The 25,634-nt window shown below is 37.7% G+C and overlaps 1 protein-coding gene across 1 annotated transcript; it reads left to right on the top strand.

The window, feature by feature from the left end:
• On the top strand, positions 737 to 25,634 carry LOC109820881 (probable 2-oxoglutarate-dependent dioxygenase AOP1.2). Its single transcript, XM_020387077.1, has 3 exons — positions 737 to 996; positions 3,212 to 3,536; positions 25,194 to 25,634. Exons 1-3 carry the CDS (start codon positions 737 to 739, stop codon positions 25,458 to 25,460), a joined length of 852 nt encoding a protein of 283 aa, XP_020242666.1. The 3' UTR covers positions 25,461 to 25,634.

The following is a 25,634-nucleotide window of genomic DNA, read 5'->3' as shown; positions in this document are numbered from 1 at the left end:
TCCAGTCTAAAATTGTGTGGATCCAATCCTAATTCTTATCCTACACATAAAGAATATAGGAAACAAAAAAAAACTTGTTTTGCATAATAATCTTTTGTCCTTACAAAAATGACTAGGAGGAGAACCGGGCCGGGCAAATTTTATAAAAACTCATATCTACACTTGTATTCAGCAATTTTAACATTACTGATAATATCTACATGCGTAAACTTGAGAAGGAAATAGTAATAATAATGAACAAATCTTAGGATCACCTGTGCAGTTACGATGAGTGATATCATGATCACCCATATAAATACGCAGATTTACCGTAGCTCAATGTAATTGAATGTAATTAATCCTTTCAATTTATTTCTCGTGATGTGGGAGAGAAGTAAATGATTTTCTCAAATTCCAGAACTATTCAATTAAGCTCTACTAGATTACGATACCAATTTTCTCTCTAACCCTTCGAACATACTTGTATCACATCGCATTGTTTATTAGCTCGTGGGTAACGTTACATTATTTTAGTCATCACATGTCATAGCCCATTTCAAGTCGTGGCTCCATTTTTTTTATTTTTTTTCCATTGCAACAGACTCCCAACACACACGAAAACCTCTGTTATAAATCTACCAAGCCTCACCCAAACTTCTTATTCAAATCACAAGGAAAGAAATTAACAATGGGATCCGATGCACCCTCGACCACCAAACTCCCCAAGATCGACTTCTCCGGCGTCGACACGGGTAGTATGGGATCCGATGCACCCTCGACCACCAAACTCCCCAAGATCGACTTCTCCGGCGTCGACACGGGTAGTACGGGGGCCGGAGCGTGGTCCGTGGTCCGGGATGAAGTGATGGAGGCCTTGACAACGTACGGATGCTTTGAGGCAGTGTACCCCAAGCTTAGTACTGAGCTACGTAGCTCAGTCTTGGATAGTTTGATCAAGGATTTGTTTAGACTCCCGTTAGAGACTAAGCTTAGGAATTATTCGGACAAGGGGGGGGGGTTTTTGAAATCTGAATATTTGCTAATTTATGGATAACCTTCTTTAATATTGAGTTGATATACCCCCTCTCAATTAGCACCATTAAATTTTGAACTGAGGAAGGTGTTATGACAAATACCTAGGTTAAACTAATATCAATCACACGAAAGCACGAAAAATATCAAGATCACGTGAACACAAAAATATACGTGGTTCGACTTGTTGCCTAAGTCGATGCCCACGAGCGAAGGAGGAGAATAGCTTTACTAAATTATGAGGAATACAAAGTGGATTCTCTCAATCACTTAATCCCAAATAACACCCCAATAGTCTCAATCAATCTCTCTCTCAATCTCTAATTAATTAGAGCAACAAATAGAGAGCTACCGAAAAGCCAAATTATCTCTTGCGGCTTCAAAGGAGAACATTATTTTTTGTTTTGATGTATTGATCTCGAAAATGTTCTCTGCTCTATTTATTCACAACTACTCCGTATATGAAGTTGGATAGGAATCCTTTTGTTACTTCATGAACTTGCTATCTCAACTAATTCCAAAAGCCTTTATCTCCCTTAGTTCTCATCCAAGGAGAATTCGAATAATAACACACCCATGTGCATGGATTGCTATTTTGACGTGGGAGCAAAGATGCTTTAGGATAGTATACTGATTTTAGAATTCTAATAACCAACAACTTAATATTAACTAATCCAAGCTTCGTACGACATTAATTAGCTACGCTAATAAGTCTCGGCCATTCAAGCAGGCCAATCAAAGAACTGGGTTCGAGATTAGTAATTTGAGTCACAATATAACATAAGGATTAAAATTGATGATGAATGTACCCCCTGTCCCTTCAAAAATATTTTTTAGGTTATATACACAAATCTGCTCATTGTCAATTCAACACCATGAATTTTAGCCGTCTTAAACAGCAGGGGGTATAAATTACCTATAATATGCATATTTGGAGGGCAAATCTATAAGAAGGATACAACTGGAGCATATAGGCAAAAGAGTAGTGACGAGTATTGTACTACAAAACTTACACAACTTTTCTACTCCCGTAAACAAAAAAAATTTAGAGCCCATGATGACTCAAAATTTTTCTTGATAGTTTCTGAGAAAGAATCCTACACATTTGTTAGTAATAGTACAATAATAGTATAAAACTTGTAGCACAATTATTATTTTTCTATAGGCAAAAACCTCTTTTTGGTTCAACTGCAAGGGGTAGCCTCACTTATTCTTTAGTACCATTTATTAGCGCTCAACTTGTTTATTAGCATTTATTATCTCTTAATTCGATAGGACTAGGAAATTACCTATAGTTATCCTTAAAATATGCCAACCTCAAGCAGGATCGTAAGTGCTAATATATAAGCTAAGGGGCTGTTTGGTTCGTTTTTTAACTCGGTGGAAAAGTTTTACACCGCCTCCACATCAGATTTTTTGGTTCGTTTTTTAACTCGGTGGAAAAGTTTTACACCGCCTCCACATCAGATTTTTCGTGGCCACGTAGGATATAGTTTTACACCGCCTCCACATCAGATTTTTCGTGGCCACGTAGGATATAAGCTTTCCGTCGGTTTTTTTTTTCCATTTTTGGTTCGCTAGGGTTGAAGAAGGAAAACTCGGTGAAAATCGTCGCCACATCAGATTTTTTTCTCTCCCCCAATTCCTTCCTCAACCTCGTGAAATCGACGAAAACTGCAGCTACGTCGGCTTTTTGCCATATAAACAAAAATTTTTCTTTTTTTTCCATGCGAACCAAATATAAGAAAAATAAATACATTGGTTTCTCACCATTTTTTTTGAAAGCGAAACAATCTATTTCTTGGAAAAGTTTGGAAAACTTAAAATTTGTGTTTTTGTACGTGAAAATGCATTTCCCTATATCTAGGAAACGAACCAAACAGCCCCTAAGAGAAGAAAAATACTACTGAAGATATAATTAACAACGGACTTTTAGGCCAAATTTTGGTTCTAAAGCGCTTCAGAAATGACCCACCCCCTATCCTGATTTGTAATTAAACCAATTTCAAACTAAACTAGTTTATCCGCTTTGCTAAACTGATCACAAGTTTTCACTTGGATTGCATTTTTTTAATCAAGCAAGCATGTATAACCCATACATACACATCAACATTTTTTTTGCCATTGCTTTCTATAATTTAAATCATGTTTCAGAAAAACTAATATTACATTTTTAATTTTATGTATTCCTATTCGACAGCGAGAAAGTGCACGCTTTCTCAAAACAGTTAGCGGAGCTAGACCAAGCGGTGATAAAGATGGTGTTTGAGAGTATGAACGCGGAGAAATACTACGATTCACAAATGAACTCGACCAAATACTTGCTCAGAGTTTCAGAGTACGGTCCTCAGGGCGAGGAGGAGGAGAAGAAGCTTGGCTTGATTCCTCATCGCGACAAAAACACAACAGCCATAATTTGCCAAAATCAGGTGGATGGGCTGGAAATAGAGACCGAGGATGGGGAATGGTATCCTGCGGTGCCTTCGCCTAACTCTGTCATTGTTATCGCTGGTGATGCCCTTCGGGTATGGTTCTTTTGCACCTTTTCTAGGAGAAAGTATTAAATGGTCTCTTGTCCATAGCATTTAATGCGCTCCAAATAAATGTCAACTGTTGGATCGTTGGACCTCGATATTCGTGCATGGATCCAATGACTAACATATATTTGGTGAACATTAAGTGTCATAGATCTTCTCCACATGATACTTTCTCTTTTTTAATACAAATAGGATTAATTGAAGAAGTTAAACTTTTTTAATTCAGATTTATTAATTTTTTTTCTGACTCTTTTACCAATCTCAAGGTCATAAGTTTCTAACTAGTGTGTTGGAGATAGATGTGCAGCACTGAATTCATTAATATCAGTACTGCAGTCCTTATTCAACCTATCATACAGTAGTAGAAAAACGAGCAACCTAGACGGAAATTTCCGTCTAGGTTGCTCCAAATCCCGTCTAGGTTGGTTCTTCTAGATGAAATTCTGTTTAGTTAGGTCCGTTTATTTTGATTCTGTCTAGATTGGCTCAAACTAGACAGAATTCCGTCTAGGTTGACCAACCTAAACGGATATCAACCTAGACGGAATCAAGATAACCGTCTAGGTTGAAACCTAGACGGAATTCCGTGTAGGTTAATTAACAACCTAGACAAAAATTCCGTCTAGGTTGCTCTGCTATAGTTTTTTTTTTGCAGAATCTACGTTGCACGCTCTATAATAGCCAACAGCAAATCATATTCATATCTAACACAATCTAATTATATTTTAATATCAAATATAATTATGTTCAAATAATACATTCACTAAAATACTAGAGAGATATATAAATTGTTTACATAGATAATAAAGAATACAATTGTTTACATAACTTGATGAACTTTGCATAATTTATAGAATCCAGTTTACATAGATAATAAAGAATACAATTGTTTACATAACTTGATGAACTTTGCATAATTTATAGAATCCAATTGCATTTACTTAACTTGATGAACTTTGCATAATTTATAGAATCCAATTGCATTTACTCCTCCAAGTTGTTGAAGCATCATATTTCTTCAACATGCTCATATTTCTTTCTCATTGATCCTACATTATACAAAATTCAACATCAATTAGTCCATGCCATGAAATACACTTAGAAAGCATTAACAACTTTGCAGAAGAACTAATAGGGAAATCAAAATATTGATTACTGGACTAACAACAACATTGAGAGCAATCCATGTATCATAGTAGACAGTCCATAAATAAATACTCACGAGTACAAAGTTGGGGCTCCAAACGATCAATGGTCAAAGAGAAATCATTGAATATAATGAATGTGAATTTCACCTTAAGTAGGCCTTCAACATGTGCTCTGAAAAAGGGTTTAGAAACAGCCTGAAATACAAAGCAGCATTTTCATTTCGGTTACTATACCTCATTCTGAAACTACAGCTAATCTCTGATGCAAAGAGAACAAATTAATAAAGAAAAACTCAAAATAACAATAGTTGAAAGTAGATTAGGAAAAGGTACTGATTTATTTAACTACAGCTAATCGCTGATGCAATTTACAATTTATTTAACTTTGATTATTGTTTATCATGAAATTAAGGAATTCATAGATCTCAAATAACAAATTCTCTGATCTGCAACAGTCATTCAACCATGTTATGAAACTGATCACACTAATAAGTTGAATCACTATAAACACCCTGAAAAAGAAAATTTCACCAGAATTAAACAATTAAATTTCCAGAAAAATATCTATTTCATGTTAATAATCAATAATTTATAATTACCCAGCACCAAAATGTGCAATCCGCCCTGCAAAAACAACCAAAAACATGAATCAAAACAGGCAAGCCAACTGATGAAAACTCACACTCAGTAAGAAGTTAATAAAGATTACCATAGAGTTCAATAAATCCCGAGGGAACCAGGAAAGAGATTCCCAAGTAAAACAGCCACATTATGACTTTGGCAGGCCATCATTTGGAGTGCCATGAATTTCTAGGATCCTCCAATTTCTTCGTGCCAGCAGTTGAGAGGAACATTACGAAGAAGAATAACTAATTCACTGTTAAAAGATTAACCACTAAAATTGTCCATAAATTGTTCATGTTCTATACAAAATCCTGAACTATATGTCTAAAGATGCATTTAACATATTGCATCAAAATCTAACCACCTTAAATTCAACTTTGATCAATAAGGATACAAAACAGCCCAAACTGATACGAAACAAATCCGCATACACAAATCCGCATACACATATATGTTAAGATATTTTTTTATTAAGTGGGTCCCACCTTTTTGCATTCATCTTTGGCTGCAGCCGTAAAGAAGGAAAAATGAAAAGTAAGGTGGGTCCCACGTTTTTTTAGAAAAACGTGAGCTGCTGAACGAAGAAAATTTTACGCGTGGGCCCCACATGCATACTAAAATATATTATTTTATTAGTGCATAGTATTTTTCCAAATGCTATAAATAGACCTCAAATCCTTAAGGAAAATTCATTCCAAAAACAACAATCAATATATACAGATATATATTGTAGAATAGCTAGTGCTAGTAGGAACAGTGCCTAGACCGAGAAGGTCTTACAGATCGAGGAGATCTTTGCCTGAGGAGATCGAGGAGATCTTTTGTCTGATAGATCAGGAGATCTTTGCCTTACAGATCGAGGAGATCTTGACAGTACTGGGTTGGTGCACACCAGAGTACTGGACTGCTGTTCCTGGAAGCAATTTGGCCTTGGGATCCTTGCACCGGAGTAGGCCAAATAATGCTTTAAGCACAGCGTTTTACAAACGCACAACAGCTGAGTTGAAATTTTAAATCACTGCCCTTCAGTTTTCTGTTCAGATTTTTGCTGTTATATATCTGTATTATTCCAGTTTTAACTACAGGCGCCAACAATATTTATAGCAGATTTCAGTTTACCTTAGATTCTGAGGAAACGGGCTTGTTTTAAGGCACAAGTTGAGTACTGTGTTCCCATCTCCATCAGTTTCTCTGGTGTCAGCTCCTGAGAAGCTGTCCAAATCTCACCTCATTGACAAATTTCTGGACTTGAAGTTCGAAGATGATACTGAGGTTTTTGCCTCAAGTCAAAGAGCTTGAAAAGCTTGTTATGAAGCTGAAGGATGAAAAAATCAGTCTTTGTCAAACCTTCATTTCTGGTGCAATTGTCAACAAGCTTCCTCCATCTTGGATGTCATTCTCCACTGACATTCGGAGAAGGAAAAGACAGGTGACTCTGTCTGATTTGAAGAGGTTCATTCGGATCGAGGATGAGACTCGGACTCGCACGAAGACCGAGCTCATTGCTAAGCAGAAGGCTTCTGCTAACATGGTGGCTGCTAACTCTGAAAAGGGTAATAATTCATCTTTCAAGAAAAAGAAGTCTTTCAACAGAAAGAAGAACCAGAACCCAAAGAACCTGAACGATCAGAAGAAGGAGTTCAAGAGGAGCGGCAAATGCTTCAACTGTGGGAAGCAAGGACATTTTGCCAAAGACTGCAAAGCACCAAAGAAGGAAACAACACACAATGTCAATCAAGTTAATGATTGTGTGGCTATGCTCTTCCAGGTAACAACTCCAAGCAACATCTCTAGTTGGTGGTTAGATACGGGTGCTACTTGTCATGTATGCTCCAATAGAGATATGTTCTCTTCTTATGTTGCTACTAAAGAGAACGTATCAATGGCTGATCGTTCTGTGGTTCCTGTTCTTGGAACTGGGACTGTGGTGCTGACTCTTTCTTCGGGAAAGACTCTCACATTGAAGGATGTGAAACACGTTCCCTCAATTGCCAAAAACTTAGTCTCTGGAAGCATGCTGTGTGATGCAGGCATGAGGCTGGATTTCCAAGGAGGAAAGGCTGTATTATCCTTCAAGAAAATGTATTTTGGCAATGCATATTATACTGATGACATGTATAAAATTAGTACGAGTGCACCCAATCTTGTTGTAAATGAAGTATCCTCTTCTGCTTACTCCTCTGTGTTATGGCATAATAGGCTGGGACATGTAAATTATAGAAAACTGTCCAGCATGGAGAAGTTAGGATTACTTCCAAAATGTGGGGGTAACAAACCTGAGAAGTGTGAAGTTTGCGCGCAAGCAAAGCTGACAAGGAAGCCATTTTCAAGTGTTACGAGGAGCACCAACCTGTTAGATCTGATTCATTCAGATACTTGTGACTTCAAAAGCTTCATCACTCGTGGCGGCAAGAAGTACTTCATCACCTTCATCGACGACCATTCTCGCTTCTGCCACGTTTACCTGCTGAAATCTAAAGATGAAGCCTTCAGCAAATTTGTCGAGTTTCGGACTTGAGTAGAGAAGCAGCTTGGACTGCAGGTGAAAAGACTCAGGAGCGACAGAGGAGGAGAATACCGATCCAAGGAATCGGAAGCATACTTCAAGGAGCATGGAATCATTACAGAAACTACTGCTCCGTATTCTCCGCAATCTAACGGGATTGCAGAAAGGAAGAATCGCACATTGACCGAGATGGTGAATTCGATGTTGATCACATCTGGTCTACCTACCTTCTATTGGGGAGAGGCTTTGTTGATGGCTAACTGGATTTTGAACAGAGTATCCTACTCCAAAACTGATAATACTCCTCATCAGTTATGGTTGGGATATCCAGATTCTTTGGATAATCTCAAAGTGTGGGGTGTCTCGCATATGTTTGAATACCAGATATCAGAAGGCCTAAGCTCGGACCAAAGGCAAACAAATGTGTATTTCTTGGCTTTGCTGGAGATAGCAATGCGTGCAGGTTCCTGGACCTTGGAACCAACTCCATCATTGAAGCTCGGGATGCAGAATTCTTTGAGGATAAGTTTATCAAACATAAAGGCTTATTGCTCAAAGATGTAGCAGAGAATGCTAGTACATCAGATGCACAAGAGGAGTCAGTCAATGATGAAGGAGTTATCGAACCATCTTCCAAACGCGTTAGAAGACAAAAAGATTTTGGAGATGACTTCATCACCTATAATGTGGAAGGAGATCCACAGACTTTTCAAGAAGCAATGCAGTCAACAGACGTTCTTCTGTGGAAAGAAGCTATAGATGATGAGATGGATTCATTGATCCAAAATCACACTTGGGAGCTGGTGGATGTACCTGAAGGTGCAAGGCCTATCAGTTGCAAGTGGATCTTCAAGAAGAAGATTCGTCCTGATGGTACTATTGAAAAGTACAAAGCAAGACTGGTGGCGAAAGGATTCTCTCAGAAAGAAGATATAGATTTCTTTGATATCTATGCACCGGTTTGCAGGATCACTACCATCAGAGTGCTTATCGCATGGGCGGCGATTAAAAGGTTTGTCATACATCAGATGGATGTGAAGACTGCCTTTCTCAATGGAGATCTCACAGAAAAAATCTACATGGAGAAACCAGAAGGACTTGATGCTCCACTTGGTAAGGTTTGTAAACTTGTTAAATCATTATATGGACTTAAACAGGCACCAAAACTCTGGCATGAGAAGTTCGATGGGGTTGTCCGTAACAATGGGTATCAAGTCAGTGAATCTGACAAGTGCCTATACATCAAGGTCGCTGAAGGAAAGGTGGTGGTCATCTTCCTCTATGTGGATGATATGCTCATCATCGGGAGTGATTTGGAGATAGTAACATCTACCAAGAAATTTCTTTCGGCACAGTTCAGCATGAAGGACCTTGGAACTACGGACGTGATTCTCGGAATCAAAATCATATACTCTAAAGAGGGTATTGGATTGTCTCAATCTCATTATGTCGAGAGCATGCTAAGGAAGTATGGTTACTACGACCTGTCAGAACTGTCAGTGCCATACGATTACAATAAGAAGCTTCGACCGAACACTGGAAGACCAGTAGAGCAGCTAAGGTACTCAAAGATCATTGGAAGTCTTATGTACGCGATGAGCTGCACAAGGCCAGATATAGCATTCGCTGTAGGAATTCTTAGTAGGTTTACAAGTAATCCTGGAAAACTTCATTGGGATGCTGTCCAGAGATTGATGAGATACTTGAAAGGAACTACAAGTCTGGGCCTATTCTATACTGGATATCCAGGTGTAATCGAAGGCTATTCAGATGCGAGCTGGTGCTCAGAACCAGATGAGTGCAGATCTACTGGAGGTTTTGTCTTCACCATGGGTGGAGCTGCCATTTCGTGGAAGTCTAAGAAGCAGACCATGATTGCACAGTCATTGATGGAATCTGAATTCTTTGCACTCTGTGTTGCAGGAGATGAAGCTGAGTGGCTCAGTTGTATTCTTCGAGACCTTCCATTGACAGGATTGCAAGGCGCAATTACTATTTATTATGATAATCAGGCGGCGAGTGCTGTGGCAGCAAACTCGTTGTTCAATGGAAAGAAGCGGACCATTCGTCTGAAGCATGGCTATTTGAGAGAACTCATTTGTCAAGGAGTCATCTCTGTGATTGACGTTCGATCTTCAGAGAATGTGGCTGATCCTTTGACTAAGGGTCTGAAAAAGGACATAGTTGAAAGGACGTCTGCTGGAATGGGTCTCAAAGTTTTGTAAGTCTTACAAATACTTACCATGTTTATTAAGTTATTAGTTCAAAGCTTATGCTACTAATAATAAAATAATTGGTTCAAAAGTCAAGATTTGTAAAGTTTGGTGAGTCTTATAAATACTTACCATTTATATCTAGTTATTAGTTCAAAGCTTATGCTACTAATGACAAGATAAATGGTTCAAAAGTCAAGTAAGATTTACAAGTGAAAGGGTTCAAGTTTTCTTGGATTAGTCGGTGTCTAAGGCAAGGTTTAGGGGTTGCGTAACGCGTTCCGCAAGGAACGAGGTACTTAATTGATCTTTGATCAACCTCTAATACTATCCTTACCTGGCTGAACTACCCGAGTAAAACTTTGAACCTAGAATCTTATCATGTAAAGGGGATGGCTGTTAAGCCTTAATGAGTCCAAAGCATTTCGGATGCGGGGTGTTAGATAGGAAACACACCTAAAGGACTCACCTAGAATCCTATCATGAGAAAGGGTGGCTCTTAAGCCTTAATGAGTTCAAAGCATTTCGGATGCGGGATGTTTGATAGGAAACATGCCTAAAGAACTCACCTATGCATGGGTGGAGATTTGGCCGTCTCCTATGGTATCTTGTGGAAAGATACCTAGAGCCCTAGCAGAAACTAGAACATGCACAGGGCCATAAATGTGCAAAGGCAAAGGCAAAGGCAAAAACAAGTGTGGTTCAAAGTGAAAACTACCACAAATAAGTTTGATCTTATGTGATCACTGGATTTTTAGACATGTGCTGGTTCAAGTCTCTGCGACACCATGCACCTATCTTTTATTCAGTTGATCTAAAGGGGATTCAAGTCCTTGCGACATCTTCCTTACGCACAACGATTAAAACATCGGCACCGTTACACGACATTAGTTTAAAATTTAAAAAAAAATTGTGGGGGATTGTTAAGATATTTTTTTATTAAGTGGGTCCCACCTTTTTGCATTCATCTTTGGTTGCAGCCGTAAAGAAGGAAAAATGAAAAGTAAGGTGGGTCCCACGCTTTTTTAAAGAAAAACGTGGGCTGATGAACGAAGAAAATTTTACGTGTGGGCCCCACATGCATAGTAAAATATATTATTTTATTAGTGCATAGTGTTTTTCCAAACGCTATAAATGGAACTCAAATCCTTAAGGAAAATTCATTCCAAAAACAACAATCAATATATACAGATATATATTGTAGAATAGCTAGTGCTAGTAGGAACAGTGCCTAGACCGAGAAGGTCTTACAGATCGAGAAGATCTTTGCCTGAGGAGATCGAGGAGATCTTTTGCCTGATAGATCGAGGAGATCTTTGCCTTACAGATCGAGGAGATCTTGACAGTACTGGGTTGGTGCACACCAGAGTACTGGACTGCTGTTCCTGGAAGCAATTTGGCATTGGGATCCTTGCACCGGAGTAGGCCAAATAATGCTTTAAGCACAGCGTTTTACAAACGCACAGCAGCTGAGTTGAAAAATTTAAATTATTGTACTTCAGCTTTCTTTCAGTTATTAGCTGCTATATATCTGTATTATTGCAGTTTTAACCACAGGCGCCAACAATCTTAAAGCATTATTTCGATCTACCATGGATCCTGCGGGGACTCTTGGAGTGGACTGTCTTAATTAGAAAATTTTGACGGATCCAACTTCAACGAATGCGCCAAACTAGACGAGACAACCTAGACATAAATAATTCCATCTAGGTTGCCTCAAACTAGACGGAATTATATTCCGTAGGTTGTTCCGTCTAATTTGTTCATTTTTCTATTAGTGATATTATTATGTTAGGGAAAAAATAGAATATTATTTAATGTAATAGTAACATGATAGATATGCACTGTCTGTTGGTCTTGAGAGTGGAGACCTAAACCTAGAATCAAAATCAACAATCTCATGAAAATTCAAGACAGACCATGGGTGTGGTGTCTGCCACACCCTGGTGTGGCAGAATCTGCCTTGTTTACCATGGGTGTGGTGTCTGCCACACCCTAGTGTGGTAGAGTCTGTCCTGTCTGCCATGGGTGTGGTGTCTACCACACTAGGGTGTGCCAGACTAGTTTTAGAATTCTAATATGTTTAGGATTGTGTTTGTTATTAATAGAAACACGTCCCTCAAGGGTTTAAGAGAGAAAAAGAGCACCAAAAAAAGAGGGTTTTTGAGGGCTCTTTGAGATTAGAAATCTTAGAGAGAGAGAGAGAGAGAGGCCAATTGCAAGCATTGTAATCTTCTTCAAGTAATCAAAGAATTGTGTGGTGTGGCTCCCGAGGACGTAGGCACGTTGCCGAACCTCGTTAAATCTGGTATGTTCTTTCTTGTTTACTTTTCTACAAGTTTTTATCTTTGATTTGTGGTGAATTTCTTTCTTGCTTAACTCTCAAACACAATATCCGGAAGGGTACTGATTTGATTTGATTATTTCGAATCCTCAACAACTGGTATCAGAGCTTCGTTCAGCAAATTTGTGAGAAAGAGAGTCATGACAGAGGAAATCAAATCTAAGATTGAGAAGTTTGACGGTTCAGACTTCACCTACTGGAAGTCACAAATGGATGACTATCTATACCAGAAGGACTTGTATCGTTCGTTGTGTTAAACCCTAGAGAGGGGATGATTAGGGTCTTATGCTAATCTAATTCAATTTTATGCCAATTAAAAACTTTATAGAATAATTAATTCTTGCAAGAGATATATAAGAGATATATGAGCAAGAATGTAAAATACAAGCACAAAATAAATGTACACAAGGCAGACTCAAACACAAGATATGATCACAGAGTTCGGTCCCCATGACCTACGTCTCCGCTCCTCACCTCGAGGAGATCTCCACTATCACGACACACCCGGTTTGGAAGCCGAAACTTCTCTACACACTCGGTTATCGAGTCAACCGACAACTCTCATAAAACTCATAATGTACATACACAAGCTACAACCTCAAGTGTTGGTCCTCACGTATCGACTCTCTCAAGTTCTCGGAATTATTACCTCTCACTAGGCCACCGACGCCACTCCTCTCGGTATCGACTCCTTCCTCACCACACACTCCTCTTGATGTACAAGTGTATTACAAGTGATCTCACGAAAGCACGAATATAATAATGGTTGTTCTCTACAATTAACGAGAACTCAATTAAGCACACTCTCACTAAATCACACACCACTACCCAACAATATATTATATGAGATATAACAAGCTCAATATGAGTGCGTGATAAATGAGTGTAAATAAAATCTAACTCAATAAGGTTAATAAGAAATAAATGCTAGAAGTTTGAGTTAGGAAAACTTCTCTACAAAGAGAGGATGATTGGATATTGAGGATGAACTCCTCAACAAATAAAGTTAGGAAAACTTCTCTACAAAGAGAGGATGATTGGATATTGAGGATGAACTCCTCAACAAATAATGTGAGCTCCTCTTTGTAACGCAAACTCTTTTTCAAACCAAACAAGGCTTAAACACCTCTTAAACACAAACTAAACTCTTTCAAAACTTGATTAAGGAATCCTCTTGGTGAAGAGAAGAATTTAGAGCATATGGGTATATATAGCATCACAATACATTAGCTAAAACCCAAAGAAAAAGACCAAAAAACCACAAACACATAAAACAGAAAACTAACCGTTACTGTGTAACGGCTCTCTGATAAGTCGACTTATGAGTCGACTTATAAATCGACTAATGAGTCGGCTTATATGAGTCGACCCAGCAGACGAAAAAACACAACTCCGCTGCACTTCGTGAGTCGACTTATGAGTCAACTTATGAGTCGACTATACGTGCACAGACCAGAAATGCATAGAAAAACTGAACTTTAGACCATGTTAAAAAATATCATATAAATTCCAAAAAATGTAAAATTTGGGGAATAGTTTATAAACATATAAATGAGCATGTTTCAAAAGGAATTTTCCAAATATGATTCCCCATTTTGTAAAATCTTTTAGTTTTGCTAAAACATGTAAAATGAGTGTATAATTTTCTTAGTTTTGGACAATTGAGATAAACAAGGATATGAGGCCATTTTAAATGAATTTATAGACCTAACAAAAGTTGTATATAATAAAAATTAAGTCTATACACTGATATCTCAGTATATTGTCAAAATCATATTAAAACCAAATGTGTGTGTTATTGAGCTTGAGATATATTCACACAATATAAAGTCCTATGCTAGTTGTACCAAGTTGATATGCATGTGAAGCTAAATCTTGGATCTGACTGAGTTGAATAAGCTTCAATATAAATGTGGTTTTTGAGTTACTCAACCTGGAACAAAAAAAATACTAAAAAACATATTATAAATTGTTTGCAAAATCATCAAAACAAGATTCAAAAGTAGGCTCATATACATGAGTCCTAACAATCTCCCTCTTTTTGATGATGACAAATAATTTTCCAATTTGATATATAAATTATACATGAGTCCTAACAATCTCCCTCTTTTTGATGATGACAAATAATTTTCCAATTTGATATATAAATACAGTTCAATATTAACTGAAGATACAAAGCAAACTGTGAATACTCACATAGTCTCCCCCTTTGTCACCATTGAAAAGGGGATAAGAGACAAAAGGAGAGTGAAAACTCCCCCTACCTATAAGCACGAGTGAGTAGAAAAAAATAGGAAATGCTCCCCCTATTTAAAAGCCACAAGGATATATAAAAGATAAGATTATGAGGGTAATATAAATATCCTATATAGGCATGCATGAGTAGAAAAAAAAGGGAATGCTCCCCCTATTTAAAAGCCACAAGGATATATAAAAGATAAGATTATGAGGGTAATATAAATATACTATATAGGCATGCATTTGCTACAACTAAAAAAGGCATGAGGTATAAGAGAGCAAATGTAAACATCCAAACACACTACATTTGCAAGCCAGAAAAGTCAAACCACATAGTTTAAGAAAAACAACATCCCAACAAAACATAGAGTTTTACTACATCATAGAATAAAACATCGTTCAACAACACATAAACCGAAAGAACACATCACAAGCCAAATGATAACAGTCCTCATGGAGCAGATGGCACTGGACCCGGTGGAAGATAAGGATGCTGAACAGCCCTGAAAAGATCGTCAAATCTGCCAGTAAGGATCTTCAAATCAGTATGCTGATGAGTTCTAATCCCACCAAGTTTCCTCCTAATAGCATCCTGAGACTCCCTAATCTCTGTCTGAGAGGACTCAATCTCAGTAAATCTCATCCTAAGATCCGTATGAGAATCATCTAACACATCAAGTCTAGTCTTGAGATCCCTATGAGACTCCTCTAACATATCAAATCTCACTTGATCTTGATGGTACCAAAACTCAGCCTCAGCATGATAAGACTCCATCTGAGCAAAAAGATCCTCAATATAACTAGGGGTATGAGAGGGGAGATGCTCAGCTCTAGGGCTATGACTGGGAGGAGGAAACTCTCTATCAAAATCAAGAGGATCAGGAGAATGAGCACGACCTGAAGGATTATGAAGCTCATGAAAAGAGACAGGTAACTCCATCCTACGAAGGACTGATCTATCAAAAAGAGGACAAACTAGAAGGTGGATTTCATCAGTCAAATCAACCCCGAAATAGAGGAATACTTTGGTGAGAAGAGCACCAGAAGGGATAAAGGTAGAGGGATCAGATGCCAGGATATCAAAAATAACTTTTCCCCAATGAACATTAATGTTTCCTATAATAGCATAAATGGCACGAGTAAGATCATGAGAATAATGACTGTATGCCCCTGTCTTAGGAATGATGTTGTAATATACGATCCGACCAACAAGTTTAGCTAGATTAGAGGTATTTTTACCAGACAAGAGGAGACATTCACCAGGAAGAACTAAAAGGGCCTCAACGGCAAGATTATCATAGGTGACGTCCATCAATAATTTGTCTGCAGAGAATTTGATGCGAGTATCTTTTACTTTAGAGACAATAATACGAGTTCTGGAATGAGGGGACTCAAGGTGGAGATTTGCATAGAAAAGATGCACTAAGTGAGGATAATATGGAAAGTCATTCTCAGTGCTAAGAAAACCAACCATATTTGCATTTTCAAAAACAGTTTCCAGACCAAATTGAATAAAGTCATCAAATTTAACATATTTACCAGGAAAAGGCTTAAGATGACACAGTTCACGATATTTAGGGATTAAATCCTCATGTTCAAGATATTTTTCATAATATTCAAGATTAGAGGAGGAAGGAGGAGGAGCATTGGAAGATGAAAGTTGATCCCTACCAGTCCTACGACGTTTAGGCACAATGTCAGACATGATTAAGGCAAATGCAAACAAGATGAACTCAGATTTTAAGAGAGAAATGCAAACCCTAGAAATTTCTAAAGAAACCCTAGATGAGAGTTCTAGAAGGTAAAACAAGGAGTGAGAGAGAGGGGTATACCTGGACAAAGGAGGATCAAGAGGAGATAAGGTCACGGCTAAGCACATAGACGTAAGATGGACGAACTGAGCAGAAGGAAAAGCCGACTTGGGAGAAGAACGAAGAAAATGAAGAGAGGAAGGGGATCGGTTCTTCTAAGGGTAATTTAAAGGTGAGGATGTGGTCAAAGACACATGGATGGCTGGGATAAGGTCACTATAGGGTATCTAGGTCAAAGCGGGTCCAAACCAAATTGCATCCAATAAGAAGAAAACCCAGACCCAAAAAAAATCTAGCCGTAAGTCGACCTATAAGTCGACTCAGTAGTCGACTAATAAATCGACTAATAGCCTGAAAAACAGTTTTTAATTTGTATTTTTTTTGTAATTTTTAAAAGTTTTCATACTTAATTATACTTATAAAATCACATGGCAACCATATCTCAAAAACCATTAAAAAGTTTTCTTAAACAATATTTATGTGTATAGTATTTTCACAAGAAAACAGTTTGAAGCATATATTATAAGACAAAACAAAACACAAAAAAATCATGAAAGAAACTCAAATTAATTTTTTAAAGGCACCCAAGTATTTTTGGTACCGAATGAATTTGGGACACGACTCCTATCTTTTAAATCCAAGGCCCTAGGGTTATGAACCCATTTGGGTGTGTTTTGTGCACGGATATGGTCAAAGCAAAAATTGTATGCATGGCCCATACGATTGCAATTTGTGCAATGTAGAGTTTGGAATGGTTTGAGTTGACCAAATTGTTGAGCACGTGTCTCATTGGAAAAAAATAGGTTTATCTTGAAATTTATTTTGCAAACGGGAAATCCTTTTTAAGTCAAAACAAAACTTGGTCAAATGACCCAAACGACCACAAAAATTACACTTATACACATGGGCGTGTTTATGATTATCATTATGTGTGTGAACATGTGAATGAGATGGAGAATCTTGATGGTGTGCATAATCATGTATAGGCTTGTTCATCTTTTGTGCATTTTGACAAGTTTTAGCTAAGTGGCCTTTACGACCGCAAATAGAACATTTGTAGATTTTATCATACATGCGTGCATAGTGAATAGGTTTTTTAGAAGAATTATCATTGTACTTTGCACACAAGTCCATAAGTTTCTTATTATTAACGATGCATGTTTTAAGAGTTAAATCTAAAGATGAAATGTGATTTTTAACAACTTTCAACTCATCATTGTTAGTCACATGGGCATTGACATTGGAGCATACATGATTACTAAACTCATTTCTACAACTCATCATTGTTAGTCACATGGGCATTGACATTGGAGCATACATGATTACTAAACTCATTTCTAATGTTCTTTACTTGGGCATTGACATTGGAGCATACATGATTACTAAACTCATTTCTAATGTTCTTTACTTCTAGTATGGCATTATTTTTCTCATGAGTTAACTTAGCAACATCACTTCTTAATCTTTCATTGCATTCTTTGAAATTAATATTTTCATTTGCAATGAAATCAAACTTAGATATAAGGGACTCATGAGTGGAGTTCAATTGAACATGCTTGCTTTTCAATTCCTTAAAACTATGTTTCAATTTCTTGTTGTCATGCAATAATTTTTCAAATTCATATGCAAGCTCATCAAAAGAAATATCATCATCGTTTTCGAGCTCACGTACCTCACTAGGATCATCTCCTAGTGGAAGCATACATGAAGATGAAACTCCTTTAGATTTTGAGGCGGGATTTTCCAACTCTTGTCGGATAGCCTCCAAATCACCTTGATGTATTTCTATTAAATTCCAAAGCTCATAAGCGCTATCAAAAGAATCAAGAATGTTAGCAAATGATAAGCCAAAGGCATTGATTAAGAATTCTAACGAAGACTTGTTTAAAGCAAATAATCTTTTGTCATCATTATTCCACTTGGATTTCTCCGTAGTGGGAACTCTATAAGCACAATCGATAATTTCCCAAATATCAATATCATTAGATCTAGCAAATAGCTTAAATCTAATACACCATTGTGCATAGAGAAAACTATCTAATCTAGGAGCAATATTTGTAGCATAACCGAGACCTGGTGCATTAAACATGTCCTTGATATATGAAGCAAGAAAGAAAATAAGATCAAAACAAGATTAGCAAGATAAATAACTTGGATCTTTAACTCAAGACGATTAGTCCTTAAATCAAATAACACCAAGCTCTGGTACCAATTGTTAGACCCTAGAGGGGGGGGGGGGGGGGGGGGGGCTAATCTAATTCAATTTTATGCCAATTAAAAACTTTATAGAATAATTAATTCTTGCAAGAGATATATAAGTGATATATGAGCAAGAATGTAAAATACAAGCACAAAATAAATGTACACAAGGCAGACTCAAACACAAGATATGATCACGGAGTTCGGTCCCCACGACCTACGTCTCCGCTCCTCACCTCGAGGAGATCTCCACTATCACGACACATCCGGTTTGGAAGCCAGGACTTCTCTACACACTCGGTTATCGAGTCAACCGACAACTCTCACAAAAACTCACAATGTACATACACAAGCTACAACATCAAGTGTTGGTCCTCACGTATCGACTCCCTCAAGTGCTTGAAATTATCACCTCTCACTAGGCCACCGACGCAACTCCTCTCGGTATCGACTCCGTCCTCACCACACACTCCTCTTGGTATACAAGTGTATTACAAGTGATCTCACGAATGCACGAATATAACAATGGTTGTTCTCTATAATTGACGAGAACTCAATTAAACGCACTCTCACTAAATCACACACCACTACCCAACAATATATTATATGAGATATAACAAGCTCAATATGAGTGCGTGATAAATGAGTGTAAATAAAATCTAACTCAATAAGATTAATAAGAAATAAATGCTAGAAGGTTGAGTTAGGAAAACTTCTCTACAAAGAGAGGATGATTGGATATTGGGGATGAACTCCTTAACAAATAATGTAAGCTCCTCTTTGTAACGCAAACTCTTTTTCAAACCAAACAAGGCTTAAACACCTCTTAAACACAAACTAAACTCTTTCAAAACTTGATTAAGGAATCTTCTTGGTGAAGAGAAGAATTCAGAGCATATGGGTATATATAGCATCTCAATACATCAGCTAAAACCCAAGGAAAAAGACTAAAAAGCCATAAACACATAAAACATAAAACTAGTTGTTACCGTGCAACGGCTCTCTGATAAGTCGACTTATGAGTCGACTTATAAATCGACTAATGAGTCGGCTTATATGAGTTGACCCAACAGACAAAAAACACAACTCCGCTGTACTTCGTGAGTCGACTTATGAGTCGACTATACGTGAACAGAGCAGAAATGCAAAGAAAAACTAAACTTTAGACCATGTTAAAAAATATCAAATAAATTCCAAAAAATATAAAATTTGGGAAATAGTTTATAAATATATAAATGAGCATGTTTCAAAAGGAATTTTCCAAATGTGATTCCCCGTTTTGTAAAATCTCTTAGTTTTGCTAAAACATGTAAAATGAGTGTATAATTTTCTTAGTTTTGGACAATTGAGATAAACAAGGATATGAGGCCTTTTTAAATGAATTTATAGACTTAACAAAAGTTGTATACAGTAAAAATTAAGTCTATACACTGATATCTCAGTATATTGTCAAAATCACATTAAAACCAAATGTGGGTGTTATTGAGCTTGAGATATATTCACACAATATAAAGTCCTATGCTAGTTGTACCAAGTTGATATGCATGTGAAGCTAAATCTTAGATCTGACTGAGTTGAATAAGCTTCGATATAAATGTGGCTTTTGAGTTACTCAACCTGGAACAAAAACAAATACTGAAAAACATATTATAAATTGTTTGTAAAATCATCAAAATAAGATTCAAAAGTAGGCTCATATATATGAGTCCTAACAATCTCCCCCTTTTTGATGATGACAAACAATTTTCTAATTTGATATATAAATACAGTTCAATAGTAACTGAAGATACAAAGCAAACTGTGAATACTCACATATTCTCCCCCTTTGTCACCATCAAAAAGGGGATAAGAGACAAAAGGAGATTGAAAACTCCCCCTACCTATAAGCACGAGTGAGTAGAAAAAAAAATAGGAAATGCTCCCCCTATTTAAAAGCCACAATGATATATAAAAGATAAGATTATGAGGGTAATATAAATATCCTATATAGGCATGCATTTGCTACAACTAAAAAAAGGCATGAGGTTTAAGAGAGCAAATATAAACATCCAAACACACTACATTTGCAAGCCAGAAAAGTCAAACCACATAGTTTAAAAAAACAACATCCCAACAAAACATAGAGTTTTACTACATCATAGAATAAAACATCGTTCAACAACACATAAACCAAAAGAATACATCACAAGCCAAATGATAACAGCCCTCATGGAGCAGATGGCCCTGGACCCGGTGGAAGATAAGGATGCTGAACAGCCCTGAACCCTTATTTAAAAGCCACAAGGATATATAAAAGATAAGATTATGAGGGTAATATAAATATCCTATATAGGCATGCATTTACTACAACTAAAAAAAAGGCATGAGGTATAAGAGAGCAAATATAAACATCCAAACACACTACATTTGCAAGCCAGAAAAGTCAAACCACATAGTTTAAAAAAAACAACATCCCAACAAAACATAGAGTTTTACTACATCATAGAATAAAACATCGTTCAACAACACATAAACCAAAAGAACACATCACAAGCCAAATGATAACAGTCCTCATGGAGCAGATGGCCCTGGACCCGGTGGAAGATAAGGATGCTGAACAGCCCTGAAAAGATCGTCAAATCTGCTAGTAAGGATCTTCAAATCAGTATGCTGATGAGTCCTAATCCCACCAAGCTCCCTCCGAATAGCATCTTGAGACTCCCTAATCTCTGTTTGAGAGGACTCAATCTCAGCAAATCTCATCCTAAGATCCGTATGAGAATCATCTAACACATCAAGTCTAGTCTTGAGATCCCTATGAGACTCCTCTAACATATCAAATCTCACTTGATCTTGATGGTTCCAAAACTCAGCCTCAGCATGATAAGACTCCATCTGAGCAAAAAGATCCTCAATATAACTAGGGGTATGAGAGGGGAGATGCTCATCTCTAGGGCTATGACTGGGAGGAGGAAACTCTCTATCAGAACCAAGAGGATCAGGAGAATGAGCACGAGCTGAAGGATTATGAAGCTCATGGAAAGAGACATGTAACTCCATCCTACGCAGGACTGATCTATCAAAAAGAGGACGATCTGGAAGGTGGATTTCATCAGTCAAATCAATCCCGAAATGGAGGAATACTTTGGTGAGAAGAGCACCAAAAGGGATAAAGGTAGAGGGATTGGATTCCAGGAACATGGAAGATGCTAAGGATAGCCAAAGCAGTGGGAGCAGCATTTCAGATACAGATGGATCTGAGTACATGGATAGCAGTGGGAGCAGCATTTCAGATACAGATGGATCTGAGTACATGGATATAGAGGAACTTCCAGATAGGAGTGATGATGTTTGTTCTGATCAGAACAGATGGATCTGAGTACATGGATATAGAGGAACTTCCAGATAGGAGTGATGATGTTTGTTCTGATCAGAGAATAGAGGAGGCTCCAGGTGCAGAAGAAACTATCCAGGGCATGGAGCTTAGGAGGTCATCCAAGGAGGAGATGGATTCTCTACTCACTAATGAGACGTAGGAGTTAGCCCAGTTATCTGCTTATAAGAAGATCTTACATAATAAATGGATTTACTGGGTCAAGCAAGAGATTGATGGAAGCAAGAGATTTAAGGCCAGATTAGTAGTAAATGGGTTTTAACAGCGGGAAGGAGTGGACTACACAGAGATATTTTCCCCTGTTGTGAAGCTCACAACCATCAGAGTGGTGTTGAGTTTGGTGCCTGCAGAAGACCTCTTTCTTTAGCAGTTAGATGTGAAGACTGCCTTTATTCATAGTGACTTGGATGAAAAAATCTACATGAAGCAGTCTGTTAGCTTCATTGAAGAAGGAAAGGAAAAAATTATGTGCAAGCTCAAGAAGAGCTTATATGGTTTGAAACAAGCTCCGAGACAATGGTATAAAAAGTTTGATAATTTTATGCAGAACAATGGCTACAAAAGATGCAATTCGGATCATTATTGTTATTTCAAAAGGTTCGAGTTCAGCTTTATTATTTTGTTATTATATTTTGATGACATGTTGGTAGCAAGACCGTGTTTAGAGGAGATAAACAGTTTGAAGAAGAAACTAGCAAAGGAATTTACAATGAAGGATCTGGGTACAACGAAGCAGATTCTAGGGATGCGAATTAGTAGGGATGAAGCTGAAGAGACATTAAGATTGAGCCAAGCTGAATACATTGAGAATGTACTTCAGAGGTTCAATATGCAGAATGTTAAAGTTATTAGCACACCCCTTGGAAGTTAGTTCAAGCTATCTGAGGAGCAATCGCCTAAGACAGATGCAGATAAAGAGCATATGAGCAGAGTGCCATATTCTTCGGCCATTGGGAGTCTCATGTACGTGATGGTTTGCACAAGGCCGGACATCGCCCATGCAGTGGGAGTTGTGAGCAGGTTTGCTAGCAATCCAGTGAAGCAGCATTGGGAGGCCGTGAAGTGGATATTGTGGTACTTGAGGGGAACAACAAATAAACCACTATGTTTCAGGAGGAAGGAGTTGGTGCTGCAAGGATACGTAGATGCGGACTTCGTCGGTGATCATGATACGAGGCGAAGCACCACTGGATATATTTATATCTTAGCATCGACAACAGTGAGCTGGGTCTCATGTCTATAAAAGATTGTGACTTTATCTACAACCGAGGCTGAGTATGTCACGGTGACTGAAGCAAGCAAGGAGATGATCTGGTTGAACGAGTGCTTGGAAGAGTTGGATTTGAAGCAAGGGAGAGGAGTTCTTTATTGTGACAGCCAGAATGCTATACATCTTACCAAGAATCCAGTATATCATGCCAGAATAAAGCATATCGACGTCAAATACCATTTTATATGCTCGCTAGTTGAAGACGGAAAGTTACACTTAATGAAGATTTTGGGGAGTCAAAATCCGACGGACATGTTGACGAAGGCAGTCACCATTGAGAAACTGGAGTTATGCGCAACTTCAGTTGGCCTTCACGTGCACACTATGAGGATCGACAAAATTGCCAGGATATTGATGATTGAAGAATGAATTTTTCCAAGTAGGAGAAGATGCTTGCGAAGAAGGCAGAGTTTGGGAGAGCTCATTGATGGTGGTTTGATCTCCAAGTGGGAGATTGTTGGTCTTGAGAGTGGAGACCTAAACCTAGAATCAAAATTAACAATCGCATAAAAATTTAAGACAGACAATAGGTGTAGTGTCTGTCACACTCTGGTGTGGCAGAATCTGCCCTGTCTGCCATGGGTATGGTATCTGCTATACCCTAGTGTGATAGAATCTGCCCTGTCTGCCATGGATATGGTGTCTGCCACACCAGGGTGTGACAGACTCGTTTTAGAATTCTAATCTGTTTAGGATTGTGTTTGTTATAAATAGAAACACATCTCTTAAGGGTTTAAGAGGGAAAAAGAGCACGAAAAAGAGAGTTTTTGAGGGCTCTTTGAGATTAGAAATCTTAGAGAGAGAGGCTAATTGCAAGCATTGTAATCTTCTTCAAGTAATCAAAGAATTGTGTGGTGTGGCTCTCGAGAACGTAGGCACGTTGCTGAACCTCGTTAAATCTGGTATGTTCTTTCTTGTTTACTTTCCTACAAGTTTTTATCTTTGATTTATGGTGAATTTTTTTCTTGCTCAACTCTCAAACACAAAATCCGGAAGGGTACAGATTTGATTTGATTATTTCGAATCTCCAACACTGTCAACTAATTTAGCAAGAGATATCAGAAGATAGGAGTAGTGAAATTCACTTAGGCCCCGTTTGACAAAGGGTTAATGAAGAGGGGTTAAAGAGAAGAATTAATGTACTTAGCCCATTTGATAATTCGAAGGACTAAATTATTAACCCGTTAAATAAGTTTTATTTTAGCCATTATGATCAGTTTTAGTGTTTGGGAATAACAATGATTTTGACTATTTTCTTTATAATTAGAAGAGTTAACTCTTATTCCATCTAAATAGGAGTATTAGTAAACCCATTATTTTGAGGGGTTAACTCATTTTAACCCCTCTAGAGGGGTTAACTTAACCCTTCTATATTTTTTATGTTTGACAAATTATGGAGGGTTAACTCACTTTAACCCTTATATAGATTTGTTGTGTTTGGTAGGTTAAGAAGGGGTTAAGTCTCCTCAACTCCTCACTTAACCCTTTGCCAAACGGTACCTTACGGGACTAACAAATTTGAGTCTTATTGCTAGCATGGTATATGGTAGCCTAATTAGTAAAATGACTTGAAACAAGCTAGCTAGCTACTATTAATAATATTCAACATTTGAGTACTATCAGCCTAAATTAAAATATTGGATTCCAAAATTGAAAATCCAAACTATTAGATGTGATCTAATATAGATCAAGCATTCAGGAATAAAATTTGGAAAAATCTCAACATGGTTTACCCATGCATCTATCATGTGTTATAAAAATTAATGTTTCAAATTTCTTAAATACAGATGATATATATGCAGGCAGGTCATATGTGCCACCGTATTCGAAAGTTTGGATTCTCAATTTTAGACGAATAAAAATAGGATATCGGTCTATGTATTAACGATTTGTTTCATGATAAATTAATTTGGAAATAGGCATGGACCAACGGCCGAGTGTACTCCCCGATGCACCGTGTAGTGGTGGGCGGCAGCGTGATGAGGTACTCCTCAATCCTCTTCTCCATCCCCAACGACGATGTCGTGATCCAAGCCCCGCCTGAGCTCATCGACGCTGACCACCCGCCGCTCTTCAAGCCTTACGACTACGGCAGCTACGTACGCTACTGCTTCACTGAGGAGGGCCAGAAAGCAAACCCTCAGCTTGATGCCTTCTGTGGTTTGAGCAAGCAACAGGAGGCTTAATTACGTGTGAAGTCTTTCTTTGGTCGAAACCTCTATTTGTATCGGCTATATTTTATTATACTAGTGACGTTTAAGGCTTCGGTTCAGTGTGTTTATGTTTAATTTGTATTCTGCAAGAAATTTCAACTCTTAAACAATTAATTTAAACAATAAGTGGCTTCTTAATTGTTTTAA

Source organism: Asparagus officinalis, chromosome 8 (genome assembly GCF_001876935.1).
Source record: "Asparagus officinalis chromosome 8, Aspof.V1, whole genome shotgun sequence".
NCBI classification, from domain to species: Eukaryota; Viridiplantae; Streptophyta; class Magnoliopsida; order Asparagales; family Asparagaceae; genus Asparagus; species Asparagus officinalis.
Note: the sequence above shows the minus strand (reverse complement) of the source record. Positions and strands in the feature narration are given on the sequence as shown.